Source organism: Chlorocebus sabaeus, chromosome 16 (assembly GCF_047675955.1).
Source record: "Chlorocebus sabaeus isolate Y175 chromosome 16, mChlSab1.0.hap1, whole genome shotgun sequence".
NCBI lineage: Eukaryota > Metazoa > Chordata > Mammalia > Primates > Cercopithecidae > Chlorocebus > Chlorocebus sabaeus.
The window spans coordinates 71,808,340-71,829,839 of NC_132919.1; the positions used below are offsets into that span (position 1 = coordinate 71,808,340).

Genomic DNA, 21,500 nt, shown 5'->3' on the forward strand with positions numbered 1-21,500 from the left:
TGCAGCTTTTCCTTTTGAACTCTGTAGGCACATCTCTTTTTTTTTTTGAGACGGAGTTTCACTCTTGTTGCCCAAGTTCAATGAGTGATCTCAGCTCACTGCAATCTCCATCTTCCAGGTTCAAGTGATTCTCTTGCCTCAGCCTCTTAAGTAGCTAGGATTACAGGTGCCTGCCACCAGACCCAGCTTTTTTTTTTTTTTTTTTTTTTTTTTTTTGTATTTTTAGTAGAAACAGGGTTTCATCATGTTAGCTAGGCTGGTGTCCAACTCCTAACCTCAGATGATCCACCCGCCTCAGCCTCCCAAAGTGCTGGGATTACAGGCGTGAACCACTGCGCCCGGCCGGGCATCTGTCTCTTTAGGATGGTTGGGGTGGTAGTTCTACCTTCAAGAAGGAAACATTTCCTTCTTAAGGGGACAGAATCACTTTAGAATCTTACCATTAAAATGTTCATACTCTCTCACTTTTACGAAGTTCTGCTGTTTCAAAATGAGACATGTTATTATCAAAAAAAATAATGCATTAACCTATTTAAGGATAACCTAGTCATTAACCTGCCCATTTTTTTTTTTTATGCTGACAGAATAAAACTATCTGAACCACAGAGATTCATCCTCACTGGAATAGACACATATTTTGGATGTGGGTTTGCCTTCCCTGCTCATAATGCTTCAGCTGGCGCTGTCCCCCGTGGACTCACAGAATGCTTTATCCACCATCACGGCATTCCACACTGCGTTGTGTCTGATCAGGGGACTCGCTTCACTGCAAAGGAAGTGAAGCAGTGGGCTCACAGCCGTGGAATTCGCTGGTCTTACTCCACTCCCCATCACCTAGAAGCAATTGGCCTAATGGAAAGGTGAAATGGCTCACTAAAATCTGTTACAGTGTCGGTTGGTAGACAACACCCTGAAAGAAATGGTTTCTGGTTTACAGGATGCAGTTTAGATTTTGAATCAGAGGCCACTATCTAGTGCTGTCTCCCTCATAGCCAGGATAGTCCAGGAATCAAAGGGTGGGTGTGGGAGTGGCTTCTCTCACTATTCCACCCAATAACCCACTTGTAGAATGTTCGCTTCCTATCCTGGCAACTTTGAGCTCTGATGGTTTGGAGATCTTTGTTCCCAAGAGTGGGGGATGCTTCCACAAGGAGACACCACAATGGTTCTTCCCTGGTTTGGAAGATGAGACTGTCACCTGGACATTTTGGGTTCCATATGCTATTGAACTAAGCAGGGAAAAAAGGGGATGAGGTGGGAAGGAGAGTTAATCTACTGGCTGGAGAGAATGATCCTGATGACCATGGGGAAACTGAGTTGCTACACAAGGGTAGAAAGGAGGACTGTCTGGAACCCAGATTCTCTGAGGTACCTCTAGTTCTTCCATCTCCAATAGTAAAGGTTAATGGAAAACTACATAGCAACCAAAAAACAGGTGCGGGGAGAAGGGGTAAGAACAATGAAGATTCAGACACTTTGGCAATAAAATGTCAGTCATTCCACCACATAAAGAACCCACAGCAACTGAAGTTCTGATGGAGGGCAAGGATAATATGGAGTTAGCTTCCTGTAGAAGGAAGCCATAGGTATAAACTACAACCTTAATGACCAATTACAGAAACAAAGTAGCTTTGCATATTTTCTCTTTGCTTGTTGTATTCATATCTTTATTTATTTATTTGTTTATTTATTTTGAGACAAAGTCTTGCTCTGTCGCCCGGGCTAGAGCACAGTGGCACGATCTCAGCACACTGCAACTGCTGCCTCCTAGGCTCAAGCAATTCTTCTGCCTCGGCCTCCTGAGTATCTGGGATTACAGGCGTGCACCACCACACCTGGCTAATTTTCGTATTCTCAGCATTGACAGGATTTTGCCATGTTGCCCGGGCTGGTCTCTTACTCCTGACCTCAGATGATCCACCACCACCGCCTCCCGAAGTGCTGGGATTACAGGTGTGAGCCACTGCACCCAGTCAATACCTTTATTTTAATATGCTATCCTTCTTCTCTCTCCTTTCCATTTTTTAATATACAAATGGTTGGAAGATAATTTTACAGTTCAGTCTTTAGGTAAGAATATTCAGTGGAACTATGACTGAATTGAGAAGTATTTAAAATAGCCAGCAATAGAAACAATGACTGTTGGGACTATGCATCTTTACATTTTGGGGAAACAGCAAGTACCTTTAAGATGGATAGATGTATCTTTTTTTTTTTTTTTTTTTTTTTTTTTAAGATGGAGTCTCGCTCTGTCGCCCAGCCTGGAGTGCAGTGGCGTGATCTTGGCTCACTGCAAGCTCCACCTCCCAAGTTCACGCCATACTCCTGCCTCAGCCTCCGAAGTAGCTGGGACTACAGGTGCTCGCCACCACGCCCAGCTAGTTTTTTCTATTTTTAGTAGAGACGGGGTTTCACCATGTTAGCCACGATGGTCTCAATCTCCTGACCTCGTGATCTGCCCGCCTCAGCCTCCCAAAGTGCTGGGATTACAGGCGTGAGCCACCAAGCCTGGCCGGATAGATGTATCTTCTTAGATAGAATATAAAATTGTGGCCAGATGAGGTGGCTCACGCCTGTAATCCCAGCACTTTCGGAGGTTGAGGCGGGAGGATCACTTGAGCCCAGGAGTTTGAGAGCAGCCTGAGCTCTAGAGAGAGAACTTGTCTCCACAAAAACTTTTTAAAAATTAGCTGGGTGTGGTGGCACATGACTGCAGTCCCAGATACTTGTGAGGCTGAGGCAGGAGGATGGCTTGAACCCAGGAGTTCAAAGGCTGCAGTGAGCTATGATCGTGCCACTGCACTTTAGCCTGAGTGACAGAGACCTTGTCTCAAAAAATAAAAATTGTAAGCCTGTAATCCCAGCACTTTGGGAGGCCGAGACGGGCGGATCACAAGGTCAGGAGATCGAGACCAGCCTGACTAACACGGTGAAACCCCGTCTCTACTAAAAAAATACAAAAAACTAGCCGGGCGAGGTGGTGGGCGCCTGTAGTCCCAGCTACTCGGGAGGCTGAGGCAGGAGAATGGCGTAGACCCGGGAGGCGGAGCTTGCAGTGAGCTGAGATCCGGCCACTGCACTCCAGCCTGGGCACAGAGCAAGACTCCATCTCAAAAAAAAAAAAATAAATAAAATAAAAATAAAAATAAAAATAAAAATTGTTTTGCCCATGAACAAGAGTTCAAATGTGTATAGAAAGGTGCATGTGAAAACTGAATAGCCAAAAGGTTAGACTGTGACAATTAGCAACTTACTGTCTCTCAGCTCCAAATTCATCCTTTTTGCCTGCTCTACGAAAATGAATCTGGGCTTTGAAAATATTTTTCCTTTGCCAGCTGGCACAACAATGAACTGTCAGAAAGGGGTGCTGGAGAGACACTATAGGGTCTGAGTTCTTGCTTTGGCAGGCTATGGTAGCATGTTCAACTGCTCCATTGTTCATACCCTGCAGTGCCTGGTGGACACAGCATCATTAACAACTCCTCCTCCTTCTGTGGATTTATTTATTTATTTAGAGACGATGTCTCACTGTTGCCCTGGAGTGCAGAGGCATACTCTGGCTCACTGCCATCTCCACCTCCTGGGTTCAAGCAATTCTCCTGCCTCAGCCTCCCAAGTAGCTGGGATTACAGGCACCCACCACCACACCCAGCTAATTTTTGTATTTTTAATAGAGACAGGGTTTCACTATGTTGGCCAGGCTGGTCTCGAACTCCTGACCTCAAGTGATCTGCCTGCTTTGGCCTCCCAAAGTGCTAGGATAACCGGCATGAGCCACCACGCCTGGCCTCCTTCTGTGGTTTTACCGCAGAGTGTCTCTAGTGAGAAACTTCACTATGTACAGCTTTTCCTGGCACCCCAGAGGGGGGGTCTCTGGCAAGTTCTAGAGAGTGCATTTTTAGCACTACAGTGACTTTTCTTCCATCTGGTGACCCATGGCTATGCTCATTTTAACAAGCTGGACCTCAGCCCTAGGGGATGGTGGATTGTCTTAGACACTCTCAGTCCTAGTGGTATTGCCTTAAAAATATATGTATATCTGCTATTCCTCTATTCTTTAGAGTTCTCTTTACATCTTACTAGCCAATTCCTTAGTATTCCAGTCCCCCGTTATATTTAATAATTCCTCATATTAAACTTCCTCTAATCAAATTACTGTGTATTTTCTGTCTCGAGATTGGACCCTGACTGATGCACATACACTGTTAATAGGTGGAAAATAATACTTATTGCCATATTAATGTAGTGGAATAGAGGAGGAATGGAATCAAATCTTCACGTGTTAACAGAATGTTTTAAAATATGGGTAAAGAAAGTTGCAAAGCATACACATTACACCTTTGATGTAAAAATTAAATGATTAAAAAACTTAAGGCCAGGCATGGTGGCTCATGCCTATAATCCCAGCACTTTGAGAGGCCGAAGTGGCAGATCACCTGAGGTCAGGAGTTCGAGAGCAGCCTGGGCAATATGGTGAAACCCTGTCCCTAGTAAAAATACAAAAATTAGCTGGGCGTGGTGGTGCGCCCCTGTAATCCCAGCTACTCAGGAGGCTGAGGCGGGAGAATTGCTTGAACATGGGAGGCAGGGGCTGCAGCAAGCTGAAATCGCACCACTGCACTCCAGCCTGGGCGACAAGAGCAAAACTCAGTCTCAGAAAAAACAAAACCAAAAACAATCCCCCGACCCCAGAAAAAAACTTAGATGGGAGGGATACCTACCAATTTCAGAGTAGTGATTAATTATTGGGGGGAATAAGAAAAATAGTGGTAGAAGAAAAGTATAAAGAGGCTTTAAATGAACCTGTAATGTTTTGTTTTTAAAGGTCTGAAGTAAACAAAAAACTGTAAGAATATAATGAAAATGAAAGGCAAGAGTCCATAATCTGCCACTGAAGCAATCTGGCAGGCAAAGGTCAGCCTAGATTATATTTGAACATCTTCTTTTCTGGATATTCTGAGCAGGTTAATACACAGGTAACCTAAGAACACATATGTTGGTAAGAATTTAAGGATAGTCTGCTTTGTAGTTGATAAGAAAGCCTAAGGTAAGATAAAAATGTCCAGTGACAACACACAGGCTCTTACAGGAGACTTTATTAATCATTGATTAGAAAGATACATAAACTGTTAGTCTTTTGTTCCCCAATAATACTTCAGATAGGCTAGCTAATAAGTCCATAGAGGCTAAATGTTTGTGTTCTTGAAAGTTTGTAATCCGTGATTTTCTTATACTTCAATAAATTAATGTTTCACATATGACCAGAAAATTTTACTAAATCTGAACTACGTAGATCCGTTAGTTTTTCTAACTGCTTCAGGAAGAAACATTTACAATACATGAAGATATGGCACCTGCAGTTCAAAGCATTAAGCTATTAACACCACATACATGCCAAAATGGTTGTTGAAATAAGCAAATGAAAACCAAATGTTCATTAGTTTATTGTTAATAATACATTAATGTTGGAAAATACTCTTGCAGAAGTACAAAATACAAAATTCTCAGTACTGATTATTTTGGTAGGTACAATCCTGTGAAATGTGACTTCTAAGTACTACAAATGTACACATATAGACTGAAGATGAAAAAGAGGGAGGCCAGGTGCAGTGGCTCATGACTATAATTCCAGCACTTTGGGAGGCTGAGGTGGGTGGATTGCCTGAGCTCAGGAGTTTGAGACCAGCTTGGGCAACACGGTGAAACCCCATCTCTACTAAAATACAAAAAATTAGCCAGGCATGGCGGCGTGCACCTGTAACCCCAGCTACTCGGGAGGCTGAGACAGGAGAATCACTTGAACCCAGGAGGTGGAGGTTGCAGTGAGCTGAGATCGTGCCACTGCACTCCAGCCTGGGCAACAGACAGAGACTCCATCTCAAAAAAAAAAAAAAAAAAAAAAAAAAAGAAAGAAAAAGGGAGAGGGTGGGATTTTTTTCAGCAGCAAATTGTAGGAATGCTGTTACAACTTCTGTTTCCATTGAATAAGTCAGAAGATGTAATAACTTTGTTGCCATTTTAGGGCTTTGTGTCTCTGCTAATGAGATAAAGAATATTACATTCATTTAATTTTGTTATTAATGGGTTAATATTTGCAAAATATTAATTCAACACATGCTTTTAATTCTGCTGTGTTATAATATTTAAATAGTTTACTATGGATCGGGGTTAGGGGATGGAAAAATAGTGTGAATCAATATATCAAGAGGCAAATATTACCTCTCTCTTTTTATTTGTTTTGAGACAGAGTTTCACTTTGTCACCCAGGCTGGAGTGCAGTGGTGTGATCTCGGTTCACTGCAACCTCAGCCTCTAGGGTTCAAGCAATTCTCATGACTTAGCCTCCCAAGTAGCTGGGATTACAGGTGTGTGCCACCACCTCTAGCTAATTTTTTTTTTTTTTTTTTAGTAGAGCTGGGGCTTTGCAATGTTGGCTAGGCTGGTCTCAAACTCCTGGCCTCATGTGATCTGCCCACCTTAGCCTCCCAAAGTGCTAAGATTACAAGTGTAAGCCACCACACCTGGCCTTTTTTTTTTTTTTTTTTTTTTTTTTTGAGACAGGGTTGTACTTTGTCGCCCAGGTTGGAGTGCAGTGGTGTGATCTTGGCTTGGCTCATTGCAACCTCCGCCTCCTGGTACCCAAGCGATCCTCCTACCTTAGCCTCATGAGCAGCTGGGACTACAGGTGTGTGCCACCACACCCAGCTAATTTTTGAATTTTTTTGTAGAGACACGGTTTTACCATGTTGCCCAGGCTGGTCCTGAACTCCTGGGTTCAAACCATCTGCCCGCCTCAGCCTCCAAAAGTGCTGGGATTATAAGCATGAGCCACCATGCCTGGCTGCAAGTATTCTCAAGGTTCAAAGTAAGTAGCAAGTAGGATATAACCACAAGTTTACCTCTGAATGCAGACTCAATTTAATTAGTTCAATTAATTATTACAGCTATTTTATGTGTAGAAATGTGGGGGGCATTCAAAGGTTAGTATGAGGAAGTTCCTGCTCATAGGAGTTTATTATCTAGTAGGGGATGGTAGGGAAAAGGATACAGAAGATAGAAAAGACATTAAACCTAGATTCAGTGCTGGAAGATATAGTATGGATTTAATATAATCCTTTCATTTTACAAATAAGGAAAGAGGCTTAAAAATGTTAAATAACCAGCCTGGGCAACATAGTGATGCCTCATCTCTACAGAAAATTTTTAAAATTAGCCAGGTGTAGTACCACATGCCTGTAGTCCCAGCTACTCCAGAGGCTGAGGCAGGTGGATTGCTTGAGCCCAGGAGGTCAAGGCTGCAATGGACTGTGAGCATACCACTGCACTCCAGAGAACAAGATCCTGTCTCTAAAAAAAAAAAAAAAGAGAGAAAATAAATTGTAACAAAAATGTGATTTGCTAACATTAGCAGTAGCAGACAATACATTAATGGAAGAAATTGATCAGTGTGGGTAGAAGTGTTGTGAATAACGTGGAAACAAAGATGGGAGGGCATTCTACATATGAAGAATGAGTATAGTCTGTCTAGGAGAAAGCAAGATGAGTGGTTACAGAAAAGGGTTCAAACTGAAAAGGCCTTTACATTCTTAGAGCTGGAAAAGAGCTTAAGAGATTTAGTCCAATCTGTCCCCCAGTGTAGAAATGACAGGAATCAAGGTGGAAAGGTCAACGGAAACCAGACCGTAGAAGGCTTTGGATGCCAATTTGGGGTTTAATCTTTTATGGCAGGGGTTGCCAGCCGCTTTTCCCCTCCTTTATTGCCCTCCTTTAGGAAGCTTTTTTTTTTTTTAAGACTTTCCCCTACAACTGCCTTCCCATGAAATTTTAATGCCACAGATAAACTGTGCATCTGCTTATATAACATGTGATCCTTTTTATGTGTGTGTGACAGTCTCCCTGTTGCCCAGGCTGGAGTGCAGTGGCACAATCTCGGCTCACTGCAACCTCCACCTGCCGAGACTCTCCTGCCTCAGCCTCCCGAGTAGCTGGGATTACAGGTGTGAGCCACCATGTCCAGCCAGAAATTGAATCAATAATTAATAACCTTCCAAGACAGAAAGCATCAGGCCCAGGTAGTTTTTTGTTGTTGTTGTTTTGTTTTTTAGTGGCTTAAAACAACACAAATTCCCCAGGAGTTCAAGATCAGCCTGGGCAATATAGTGAGACCCTGTCTCTAAAAAACAAAACAAAACAAAATCACAAAATTTTGCTATCTTAACATTGTGAAGGCCAGAAATCCAATATGAGTCTCACTGGGCTAAACACAAGGTGTTTGCGGGACTTTGTTTCTTTTTGGAGGCTCTACAGAAACCATTTCCTTGTCTTTTCCAGCTTCTAGAGGCCACCTGCACTCCTTGGCTCATGGCTGTCTTCCTCTGTGTTCAAAGCCAACAACATAACATCTCTCTGACTCTGCTTCTGTCATCCCCATCTCTTTCTCTTTCTTATTTGTTTCCTTCTTCCTCTTTCATAGAGACCCTTGTGTTTACATTGGACCCACCAAGATAATCAAGTATAATCTCCCTATTTTAATGTTTAGCCACCTTAATTCTGCTGTAACTTTATTTAATTCACCTTTACATGTAATTTAATATATTCACAGGTTTTGTGGATGAAGATGTGGACATCCTTGAGGGGCCTTTATTCTGCCTACTACACTATTCCAGCCCCTTCACTATGATTTTTAAGTACATTCCAGTATTTGTTAGAGGCCCAGACAGCTTTACTGGTGAATTCCACCAAACATGTAAGAAAGAAATGATATTCTCTATAGTCTCTTCCATAAAAACTGAAGCAAAGGGAACACTTCCTAACTCACATCCTATGAGGCCAGCATTACTCTAATACTAAAACCAGATAAAGATATTACAAAAAGTAAAACTCCAGACTAATACATCTCATGAACATAAATGCAAAAATCCCTAACAGAATATTAGCAAATTAAATCCAACAATGTATAAAAATATTTATTCACATAGCCAAGAAGGATTTATTCCAAATATGCAATGCTGGTCCAACATTTAAAAATTAATTAATGTAATCCATAACATTAACAGGTTAAAGAAAAATCATATGATCATATCAATAAATGCAGAAAATGCATTTGACAAAATCTACTACCAATTTGTGATAAAAATTCTCAGCAAACTAGGAATAGAGGGGATTTTTTGACTTAGCAAAGAAAGTCTACAAAAAGTCTATAACTAATATCACACTTAATGGAAAGAAACTAGGTGTTTTCCCTTTCTTTTAGACTGGGCATGAGGCAAGGATATCCCCTCTCACCACTCTTATTCAACATTATACTCAAAGTCCTAGCTGATGCGATAAGAAAAGAAGGAAAATAAAAGGTATACAGATTGGAAAGGAAGAAATAAAACTGTCTTTGTTCACAGATGATATGATTGTCAATGTAGAAAATCCCAAAGAATAGGCAAAAAATTCCTGGAACTAAGCAATTACAGTAAAGTCACAGGATATAAGGTTAATATACAAAAGTCAATTGCCTTTCTATATACCAGCAATGAACATTTGGACTTTGAAATTAAAAGCACAATATCATTTATATTAGCATGAAAAAATTAAATATTAAGGCATAAACACAATAATATATGTACAGGATCTATATGAGGAAAACAACAAAACTCCAATAAAAGAAATCAAAGAATATCTAAATAAATGGAGAGAGATTCTATTCATAGATGGGAAGACTTAATATTGTTAACATGTTAATTCTCCCCAACTTGACCTATAGATTCACTGTAATCCCAAACAAGCTCCCAGCATTTTGTGGTTATCAACAAAATGATTCTATGGTTTACAGGCAGCAGCAAAAGACTCAGAATAACACCAAACTAAAGAACAAAGTCAGAGCACCGATGCTACTCAAATGTAAGACTTACTATATGGTAATCGAGACAGTATGGAATTGACAAAATAATAGACAAAATGATAATGGAGCAGAATAAAGAGCCCACACATAGACCCTTATAAATGTAGTCAACTAATCTTTGACAAAGGAGAAAAGGAGCAAATGTTATTCAATGGAGGAAGAACAGTCTGTTCAGCAAATGGTGCTGGAACAATTGGATATCAATATGCAAAAAAATGAATCTAGACATACAATTTATACTTTTCATAAAAATTAACTCCAAATGGATCTTAGAATTACATATAAAACATAAAACTATATAACTTCTAGAAGATAACAGGAATATCTAGTTACCTTAGGTTTGGCAATGAGTTTTCAGATATGACAACAAAAGCATGACCCATGAAAGAAAAATTATTAAGTTGGACTTTATTAAAATTAAAAACCTTCTCTGTGAAAGGCATTATTGAAGGAATGAAAAGCTGAAGGAATAAAGAGAAAGAATTTCTTTTGCAAATTTTCACAAAGAACGTGAAAAGATCTTTGCAAACGTGTATTTAATTAAAAATTTGGGAAAAAAGAAAAAAAAGATGTCACCTCTATCACCTAGTCAGATGTCAGTCAGCTCGAGAGGGTTGATAATGTTGTCTATGTCTTCTACATCCTTTATGGCTTTTGTACCAGCTGTTCTATCAATTATTGAAAGTAAATTATTGAAATATTCAATTATTGTTATCAAGTTATCTATTTTCCTTTTTTTAATTCTTTACATTTTGACTTGAATATTTTGAAGCTCTGTTGTTAGGTGCAGATACATTATTTCTCCTTGATGTATTTAACCTGTGTTCATTATGAAATACCCCTTTCATGCTGAATAGTACGTGTTTTAACATCGATTTTGCCTGATACCAATATATTCACTTGAGCTATATTATGGTTACTGCTTGTATAGTGTCTATATTTTTTATTTTTACTTTGGGACTATTTGTGTCTTTGAATCTAATGTATGTCTTTTGCAGTTAGTGATGATTGAATTTTTCTTTTTACTCAGTCTGTCTGACAATTTTTGCTTTTTGATTGCATTATTAGAACTATAACATTTAATACAATGATTGATATGGTTGTACTTAAATTTACCATTTTGCTAATTGTTTTCTGTATTTCTCCTGTCTTTCTGTTGTTGTTGTTGTTGTTTCTTTCATCTTTAATTGGCCTCTTTTTTCTTAAATAATATTTTCCAGTGTAGATTTTTAGTGTTTCTGTTTTCGAGTTGTATTATTTCAGTTGTTTTCTTAGTGGTAGCGCCAGTGATTGCAATATGCATATTATCCTATCACAGTCTACTTCAGATTAATACATAAACTTAATTCTAGTAAAATACAGAAACTTGCCTTCAACGTTGCTTCACTTTCTTTCTTGTCTTTTGTAATTTTATTGTCATATATATTACATGCATATATGTTGCAATCTGTTAATATAGTATTTAATTTATTGTGTTAATAAACTTAATGTCTTTTAAAGTTACTAAGAAAATAAATTGGAAGATTTATTAAAAAGAATTTGTATCCAAAATATACAAAGTCCAGCCTGGGTGATGGAGCAAGACTCTGTCTCCAAAAAAAAAAAAAAAAAATGTGTATATATATATATTCTTAAGAGTTCTTTGCATATATATATATGCAAAGAGTTCTTTGAGTCACTTCAATAGAAATCACTTCAATAAAAAAAACACAGATGGCAAATAACCATATGAAAAGATGTTCAACATCAGATGTCATTAGGAAATTGCAAATTAAAATAATAAAATACCACCATACACCTATTAGAATGGTCAAAATAAAAAAAACTGACAATACCAAATGCAGGGAAGGATAAGGATAACAGGAATACTTTTTCATTGCTGGTGGTAATGCAAAATGGTAAGCCACTTTGGGATACAGTATGGCAGTTTCTCATGAAACTACACAGTCACACTCCGGCAGTCACACTCCTAGGTCATCTACACAGTTGGGTTGAAAACTTATGTTCATACAAAAACTTGCACACAAATGTTTATAGCAGCTTTATTCTTAATCACCAAAAACTGGAAGCAACCAAGATTTCCTTTAATGGGCGAATGGATAAACACACTATGTTATATCCATACAATGAACATTGTTCAGCAATAAAAAATGAGCTATCAAGTCACAAAAAGACATGGAGGAAGCTTAAATGCATATTGCTAAGTGAAAGAAGCCAGTCTAAAAAGTCTACATACTGTATAATTCCAACCAGCTACATGACATTTTGGAAAAAGCAAAACTGTAGAGACAGTAAAAAGATCAATGGTTACCAGGGCTCAGGGGAAGGGATAAATAAGTGAAGCAGAGAGGATTTTTAGGGTGGTGAAACTATTCTGTATGAAACTGCAATGGTGCACACATGCCATTATGAATTTGTCAAAACTCACATAAACTTACAACACAAAGAATGAACCTTAATGTGAATTATGGACTATAATTAATAATAAATTAATATTGGTTCATCATTCGTAACAAATGTGCCACACTAATGCAAGATCTTAATAATAGGAGAAATTGTGTAAGGAGGAATGAGGGTATGGGGTATGGTGGGTATATGGAACTCTATGTATTATCTGCTCTATTATTCTATGACCTAAACCTATACTTTAAAAAATACAGTATATTAATTTATCTTAAAAATAAAATCATAGGGACCAAAATAAATAACTTTTTTGGTTCTAATACAAAGATAATATACACGCCTTTATATCATACAAGAGCGATTCCAAACAAATAAATATATGGAGAGTATAAAATTTTTATTTTATTATACTTTGATACCCTTCTTGACCTTACTATACTCCTAGGTACAAAGCAACATACTGTTTGTAAACAATAAAACATTTCATTAAAAATCATCCATTAATACTTCAAGTTTCCTTTGTACACTGGAGATATTGGATTAAATGCCTTCTTAGAAATGCCATGTTAACCATTTATTTTAAAGTTTCTAAAATGCATGTTTTCCAGTGGTTTGGTCTAGTGATTTTACTTAATGGAATTATCTGTGATGCTCTGGGATGTGAAAATCATCTTGTGTCCCCCACTTCCACAAGTAAGTAACAATGCTTTCACCTCTAATCTTCATGTGGCTGATTTTTGTTTGAAGTTTATGGGCAAGATTTAGCTCCGTAGATAAGGACAGAAACGCAGGTCTGACAAGTTACATCAACATCAGGACTAAAAGTCGCAGGACTACAAACCACTGCAGAGGAAAACACAGGGAGTAATTATAATTTAGAGGTATTTTATGCCTCTACCACTTGGAGGTATTTTATGCCAACAATGTAAATCTGCCTTTAATGTCACACCATTTCAGTGCCTATATTATACCAAGTAATGTTCAGCTCATTTAAGTTGTGGAAGATTATTTACGAGTTTCAAACTTTATAATTTGATGATCTTAATAGGAGAAAGGGAGAATCCTATTTTTTCTTTTACTATCAGCATTTTACAGTATCTTCTGCAGTGCCCCATTTATGAGTTCCTATTTCTAGTTTTCTAGTTCCTATTTCCTAGTTCTCTGCTTTCTAGGTAGGACAATTCTGTTTTCCTTCATTGTACAGTAGCTTAAGACAGAACATTATAGAAATGTTTATAATACAAGAGAGTACATCAGGAAGAATTAATACACATTAAAATAGCTATATTTAAGAAATTTGGGCTTTGGCTGGGCGCAGTGACTCATGCCTGTAATCCCAGCACTTTGGGAGGCCAAGGCGGGCAGATTGCTTGAGCTCAGGAATTCAAGACCAGTTGGGGCAACAGGGCGAAACTCTGTCTCTATTAAAAATACAAAAATGTTTATGCACACCTGTAATCCCGGCTGCTCGGGAAGCTGAGGTTGAAGGATGGCTTGAGCCTGGGAAGCAGAGTTGCTGTAAGCTGAGACTGCACCACACTGCACTGCAGCGTGGGTGACAGAGCCAGACTCTGTCTCAAAAAAAAAAAAGGGCCAAGCATGGTAGCCCACACCTGTTATCCCAGCACTTTGGGAAGCCAAGGAAGACGGATCATTTGAGGTCAGGAGTTCAATCGAGACCAGCCTGGTCAACATGGTGAAACTCTGTCCCTACTTTTTACAAAAATTAGCCAGCTGTGGTAGCTACTGGGGAGGCTGAGGCAGAAGAATAACTTGAACCCAGGAGACAGAGGTTGTGGTGAGTTGAGATCGCGCCACTGCACTCCAGCCTGGGTGACAGAGTGAGACTCTATCTCAAAAAAAAAAAAAAAAAAAATTGGGGCTTTGAATTTTTACTTCCCTTTAGCTAAATATATATATATATATATATATATATATATATATATATATATGTATATTTTTTTGGTAATAAGAGAATTACTGTAAAGATTCTATTCAGTTATGCCAAGTGAATTACTTATATATTCTTCTGACTCTATAACCTAAATATTTAGATATTTATATTTTATAGTTACCACAACAGCTAGCGCAATTACTGTGTAGACTTTCATCTTTTCCAAAGCCTGGTCGACAGCTATCCAGACGTACTACTTGCAAACTGTGGTCCACAAAATGCATTGCTGGTAGAGTTGTATTAAAGTTATGGTAGAAAATATATGCTTGGCTCCAAAAAAATTCTTCTATTCGATCTCTTGCCTAAGGTTGAAAAATACCAGAGAAAGGTACAATTACTAAACCATGAACCAAATTTATCCTCCAGTATCACAGGCAACAATGTACTGTAAGCATGCCATACTTTACATAGAGAAATTCCTGAAAAGGTGTGTGCTAACATCAAAATTAGTCTAGCCTTGACCTTATCAATTGTTGTTAATTAATATGTGCAATGGTTAAGAAAAATTGGCTGGGCGTGGTGTCTCACGCCTGTAAACCCAGTACTTTGGGAGACCAAGGCAGGCACATCAAGAGATCAAGAGATCGAGACCATCCTGGCCAACACGGAGAAACTCCGTCTCTATTAAAAATTCAAAAATTAGCTGGGCGTGGTGTTATGTGTCTGTAGTCCCAGCTACTCAGGAGGCTGAGGCAGGAGAATCCCTTGAACCCAGGAGGCAGAGGTTGCAGTGAGCCGAGACTGTGCCACTGCACTCCAGCCTGGTGACAGAGCAAGACTCTATCTCAAAAAAATAAATAAATAAATAAATAAATAAAAATTAAAATTAAGATTAGGCTGGGCGCGGTGGCTCATGCCTGTGATCTCAGCACTTTGGGAGGCAGAGGTGGGTGAATCACTTGAGGCCACGAGTTCGAGACCAGCCTGGCCAACATGGTGAAAACTCATCTCTACTAAAAAATACAAAACTTAGCCAGGTGTAGTGGCAGGCACCTGTAATCCCAGCTACTTGGGAAACTGAGGCACAAGAATTACTTGAATCCAGAGGCAGAGGCTGCAGTGAGCCGAAACTGCGCCACTGCACTGCAGCTTGGGTGACAGAATGAGACTCCATCTCAAAAACAAAACAAAACAAAATGAAAAGAAAAATTAAGACAAAAAACTTGTTTTGAATTATTTGCAATGTCTATCCCATATGTAGATAATTGGGCGTTCATTATATCTAATTTCCATGATCATCAAAGAAAAAGAGTCAAGCAAAACGGAAAGTAAGACTTTTCTTGGCCGGGTGCGGTGGCTCACACCTGTGATCCCAGCACTTTGGGAGGCTGAGGTGGGCAGATCTCTGGAGGTCAGGAGTGAGACCAGCCTAGCCAACATGGTGAAACCCCGTCTCTGATAAAAGTACAAAAAATTAGCTGGGTGTGGTGGTGCACACCTTTAGTCCCAGCTACTTGGGAGGCTGAGGCAGGAGAATTGCTTGAACCTGGGAGATGGAGGTCGCAGTGAGCTGAGATGGCCGCCACTGCACTCCAGCCTGGGCAACAGAGCAAGACTGTGTCTCAAAAAAAAAAAAAAAGAAAAGAAAAGAAAAGAAAAAAAGACTTTTCTTTAATCAGCATTATAAACTGATGATGTAAATCTTGGGTTTTTGAGCACAGAATTTAATAATAACTAATTTTAACTAAGTACTTCTCATAAGCCATGCACAGTATCAATTAAGGGTATGAGCTCAGGAACTAGACCAGAGAGTGAAGGGATTTTTAAGACTATGTCCTTAGCCTCTGAGGATGGTAGAGGGGAGAGCAACTATTATGACCAATGTAGATACAATTCTGGAAGCACCATTGGCTTAACGTAGGGTGATATGTTTGTGAAATTGTTCTTTAAGTTGCTATTTAATCATCACTTGGGGAACAAAGACCAGGGATCTATCCTTCTATAATAGATAAAATACATAATACTAACCTTGGGAACTATCTAATATTACAGATGTGCTACTCCAGAATAACACATCTTGATACTCCAGCTCTCTTTTGATAAAGAAAAAAAAATCACATCTTGAAATAACTAAGAATCTCATAATCTCAGTTTAAAAAACTGAAACCAAAAATCGATACTTGAAAAATCAGTATTATTAATACTTTATATTTGTTTTTTTAAAAATAATTTATTTCCTCCTTTGAAATGTTTTTATTATTGATAAATATTCACAAGATGGAGAAATAGGTTTTTAAAGAAATGTTTCAATATAACAAAGTATTTACAAAAATTTTTTAAATAGCTTTATTGATTTTCAAATACTTCTTCCTTGGCTGAGGCAGGAAGATCACTTGAGCCCAGGAGTTTGAGTCTGCAATGAGCTATGGTCGCACCACTACACTCCAGCCTGGGTGACACCCTGTCTCTAAAAGAAGAAAAAGACAAATACTTCTTCCTTACCATGAAATTCTCACCTGGAGGATATTACGATTAGTGATATCTTCACAGTCAACAGACCCATTGCAAGCACCTTTCCACCCTGGTGCAAAAGGATTAACTGAAGAGAAAAAAACCAATAGATTCACAAACGGATTCTGAAAAGTTCCAAACATTTCAATAAAGGTCCAAGTGCTGAATTCCTTGTGCATGCAGGCATGTGTTTAGTACAGCTATCTAATCCTAGTAATAAAACAAGGTGCACAATTTGAATAATTTATACTTGATGGTTTCACTCCATCTGGGGGCTAATGTAAGTAACTACAAGGCTTTAAAATGAATAGAAATAAATGTGGTTTAGTTATTCACTTTTACTAAGTTTTCAAAAATGCAATTTAAAATTCTATAAGAAGTTATAAGTGAAATATTAGCTGCATAAAGGCTGTATTAATAAAATATTGATTTTAAAGAAGCAACAAAATGTCATTTGAAAGTAATTACTTAGTGTGTTAAGTTTTAAAACCATCAACAGGCTAAGGTCAACTATATACTTTAGTGCTTAACAAACATTTAAGACCTATTACTTTAAAAATATCATATTAATATGGTAATTAATTTTGCAATCTATTGTGGTTCAGGACTAAATTCAAAATTAAAGAAATTTTTAAAATTTTACCTTGAAATGCTATAAATAGCTCATGTATGAGGCCATGTTCTGGAATTTCAACAGAATGGCATTTATATGATGGCTCTATGACATGGCATGACAAATCAGACATTAGATTATCCAAGATTTTCTTCAGCACTCTAAAGAACACATCATTGTATCTCCCTATGCAAGACTTTGTGGTAAAACGTACAGCCATCTGATATGAATAATCAGGTTCCCGATAGGCTTTAAAAACAGAAAGATGAGAGTAAAAGCAATGGTGCCTAGCATTAATTTCCTCTACCAAACAATTTTCAAACACCATGTAATACTCAATCCCACCAATCTTGCAATCAGCATAGAAACTTATCTAATAACATGTTTTATCAGTTAGTCCTCATAAAAATATACAAAACTGTTAACTTTAATGAAAAATGTTGTTTTCATCTGATATATTATCTACTTGGTACATCAAGAGAAATGGCTTCTGTGGGTTGGCTATATAGATAACAGTATCAAGAAAAAGAAAGACTTTTTGGGGAGGGCCTTAATTCACAGAAATTATTATTGCTGTCAGCACAGCCCAGTGAAAGGATCATTAACTTGCTTTTATAGAATTAAAGATCAGTTCTAAAGTTACCCGCTAAATTGTGATAAAGTAGATGTGCTTGCATATCTAGACAGAGGCAAGTAGGGAGTTGAAAGAAGATTATTTAGGATAAACTATCTTGATGTCAACTTAAGAGTTTGCTTAGTCAAATACATCCCAAAATATTTTGTAAGTCATAATTGGTGATAGTCACCTATTACAGACTCTTTTTCATTAAACGGAGAAAGCATACACTTAATTATGATCCGAACTAAATGTACAAGTTAAAAGGTACCTAAATTCTTACCAAAGACCATAAAATCATATCTCTTTTTGACTGTCTTTTCTTCTTGGGTTTCTGCTTTAACAGTCTTATAAGAAAGAGTACATGTGTAAAGTCCAGACAAAGGCTCCAAAAAATCTTTCACCATCAGCTGTCCAGTTTTAGTTATATTTATTCTATTATTTCCTAAACAGAATAGTAAATTACTTATTTAACATATAACATATCAAGCATTATTTAGTACACTTGGAGTTACAAATAGATACAAAATTTTAAAAAATTAATGAACTATCTCAACTTTAAGAATCCCACAAAATCTTAATTCTGTCATATTACTCTATGGAAGACTACATGAGATAAGTACACTTTTGAAATATATTTTGGTTTTCTTTGTTTCTTGGCATCTAGTTTCAATTGGCTCATACCAGTAATTCAGAAAAAGAGATTACACTGCTCTGTAGTACTATACAATTTCTTCAGACAAGATGGAAAGTAATGAATAATATTTATGTTCCAAGGCACTCTTAACATCATGAAAAATTATATATTAGATATTTCATCTCCTATTACTGGTGCTACAATGATAAATTTTAGGTTTTATAAAGATCTTTGAATTAATACAGCTCTGAGAAGTAGGGCACAAAAATTACTGCTTCAGTTTTTGCATAAGGAGAAAATAAGGAAGTGGCCAAAATATAACATGATTTTTCTTTTTTTTTTTTTTTTTTTTTTTTTTTTGAGACGGAGTCTTGCTCTGTCGCCCGGGCTGGAGTACAGTGGCCGGATCTCAGCTCACTGCAAGCTCCGCCTCCCGGGTTTACGCCATTCTCCTGCCTCAGCCTCCCGAGTAGCGGGGACCACAGGCGCCCGCCACCTCGCCCGGCTAGTTTTTTGTGTTTTTAGTAGAGACGAGGTTTCACCGTGTTAGCCAGGATGGTCTCGATCTCCTGACCTCGTGATCCGCCCGTCTCGGCCTCCCAAAGTGCTGGGATTACAGGCTTGAGCCACCGCGCCCGGCATAACATGATTTTTCTAAGTAGGGAGCAAGAGAAACTGCCATTAAAATTAAATTTCAATTTGTTCTTTCCAATAAGCAATAGTGATTTTCTAAAAATATGTTCACATCATTAAAAAAGTACATATTAAAATCAAATTTACCTGTTAACGTCTTTTCATTAGGCCCAATCCATAAGTAGGTGGGGTCCACTATTTCTTTTTTAGAAAGCTTAAAATCCATACAGATAAGGACTGGGCTATTTTGATGTAACTTTACATATATTTTGCCTGTGATGAAATAAAATAATGTATAACTACATTATATAGCAAAATTAAATTAAGAAATATACTCCTACCATTTTGTCCTGAAGACATGAATTAGTTCTTGCTGGATTTCACTATTTTAAAAATCAATATATAACATTTAGAACGCTAGTCTGAAGTCCTTTTTGCTTCTCATAGTAAGCTTTTTAAAACTCTACACTATTAGTCATGAGTCATGACATTTTTCCATATTACAGTTTTGTTTATAAAAATATGCATTATACATTTAAAGTTCATTTTAATGTACAGATTTAGAACTCACTCAAATCATAATTTTTTGGAGGGTTGGTGGAAGCAATTCAAAGTTCAGAAAAGGCCTGGGCACGATGGCTCATGGCTGTAATCCCAGCATTTTGGAAGGCCAAGGCAGCGGATTGCTTGAGTCCAGGAGTTTGAGACCAGCCTGAGGAAAATGGCAAAACCCCATATCTACTAAAAATACAAAATTTAGCTTGGCGTGGTGATGCAGGCCTATAATCCCAGCTACCCGGGAGGCTGATGGAGGAGACTCGCTTGAACCCGGGAGGCAGAGGCTGCAGTGAGCCGAGACTGCACCACTGCTCCCGCCTGGGCAACAGAGCGAGACTCCCTCTCAAAAAAAGTTCAGAAAAAGACTTCAGCAACACTATTTTAAAGATGATCAGCCGGGAGTGGTGGCTCACGCCTGTAATCCCAGCACTTTGGGAGGATCAACTAGGTCAGGAGTTCAAGACCAGCTTGGCCAACATGGTGAAACCCCGTCTCTACTAAAAATACACAAAAATTTGCCAGGCATGGTGGTGGGCGCCTGTAATCCCAGCTACTTGGGAGGCTGAGGCAGAAGAATTGCTTGAATCCAGGAGGCGGAGGTTGCAGTGAGCCGAGATTACACCACTGCACTCCAGCCTGGGTGATGGAGAGAGACCCTGTCTTAAAAATACACACACACACACACACACACACACACACACACACACACACACACATATATATGCTGGGTGCTGTGGCTCATGCCTGTAATCCCAGCATTTCGGGAGGCTGAGGCGTGTGGATCACCTGAGGTCAGAAGTTCAATACCAGCCTGACCAACATGGTGAAACCCCATCTCTAACTGCAGATTTTCTCCATTAGGAACAATAATTAAGCCTATCTGGGGCATATAGGAAGATGTGCGATTACTCCTTGTTTCTGGTTGGGTGGACAGAACGATGGTATGCTTGGAATCACTGCAACCCGGAAAGACATTAATTTTAAAGCCTACTGAATGCCAGCCAGGCTCTGAGCACATAAAGACAACGTCCTACAATTTGGTTGGGGTTCAGGGAGAGAACCCAAACATACAAGGAGTCTAAACATGACACGTGCTATCAACTGGCTCAATTTATCTAAAATTAGCTATGTAACTAATTTTCCTCGGGAAAGTTTCACTGCAGAGATAAAGGACATTTGAGCTGAGCCCTGAGGGATGCGTGTGAGTTTTCCAGTTAATAAGGAGAGGATTAAAGATATTCCAAACAGAAGGCCTTGGAAATCACTCCTCTGCGTGGCTTTCCCGCGTTGCAAAGCAGCAGAGACACCTGGAAGTGAGATGGCATCAGAGAAAGAGATCTGGAATAAATCCCAGCCCCTTGTGAGCTGCAAGGCTTTAGAGCAAGGCTACACAATAGGGGTCGCTGTAAGGATGAAAAGATGCGACCGTTGTGAACTGCCAAGCAGATGCTTGGTATAATAGATGCTCAATAAAGGCAGGTTCGTTCCCCTTCCCTCCAGGTAAGGGAAGCTCTTCCGGGAAGAGCTTCGCAGTTCCGGCCCCTCCAATGGGCCCGCGTGTGTAGAGGTCCTTATTACCTGGCTGTCCTGTCTTGCCATAAATGAAGCCCTTCGTATTGAATAACGTAGAACGCGGGCATCGGACTGCGGAGGAAAGAAACCACTGACTTTTACTTAGAAGAGGAGAGAGGTTCAGAGTCGGGCAGGGCAGGGCAGGGCAAGGCGAAGGAGGCAGGACCGGGA

At 38.8% G+C, this 21,500-nt stretch overlaps 1 protein-coding gene across 1 annotated transcript; it reads right to left on the reverse strand.

Annotated features, from left to right (window-relative positions):
• Nucleotides 1-13,043: 13,043 nt before the first annotated feature.
• ZPBP2 (zona pellucida binding protein 2) lies at nucleotides 13,044-19,425 on the reverse strand. The gene is made up of 6 exons (XM_008012831.3): nucleotides 19,347-19,425; nucleotides 18,213-18,374; nucleotides 17,344-17,562; nucleotides 16,706-16,788; nucleotides 14,371-14,551; nucleotides 13,044-13,138 (listed from the first exon to the last, which is right to left on the reverse strand). Exons 1-6 carry the CDS (start codon nucleotides 19,423-19,425, stop codon nucleotides 13,044-13,046), a joined length of 819 nt encoding a protein of 272 aa, XP_008011022.3.
• Nucleotides 19,426-21,500: the final 2,075 nt, after the last annotated feature.

Coding starts and splice junctions, on each gene's coding strand:
- ZPBP2 (XM_008012831.3), bottom strand. CDS start 19,425: ATGGATTTTAAGCTTTCTAAAAAAGAAATAGTGGACCCCACCTACTTA. Junction 14,552..16,705: donor CTAATCGTAATATCCTCCAG/GTGAGAATTTCA, acceptor TTTCAACCTTAG/GCAAGAGATCGAATAGAAGA. Junction 13,139..14,370: donor TAATTGCGCTAGCTGTTGTG/GTAACTATAAAA, acceptor TTTCCTCTGCAG/TGGTTTGTAGTCCTGCGACT.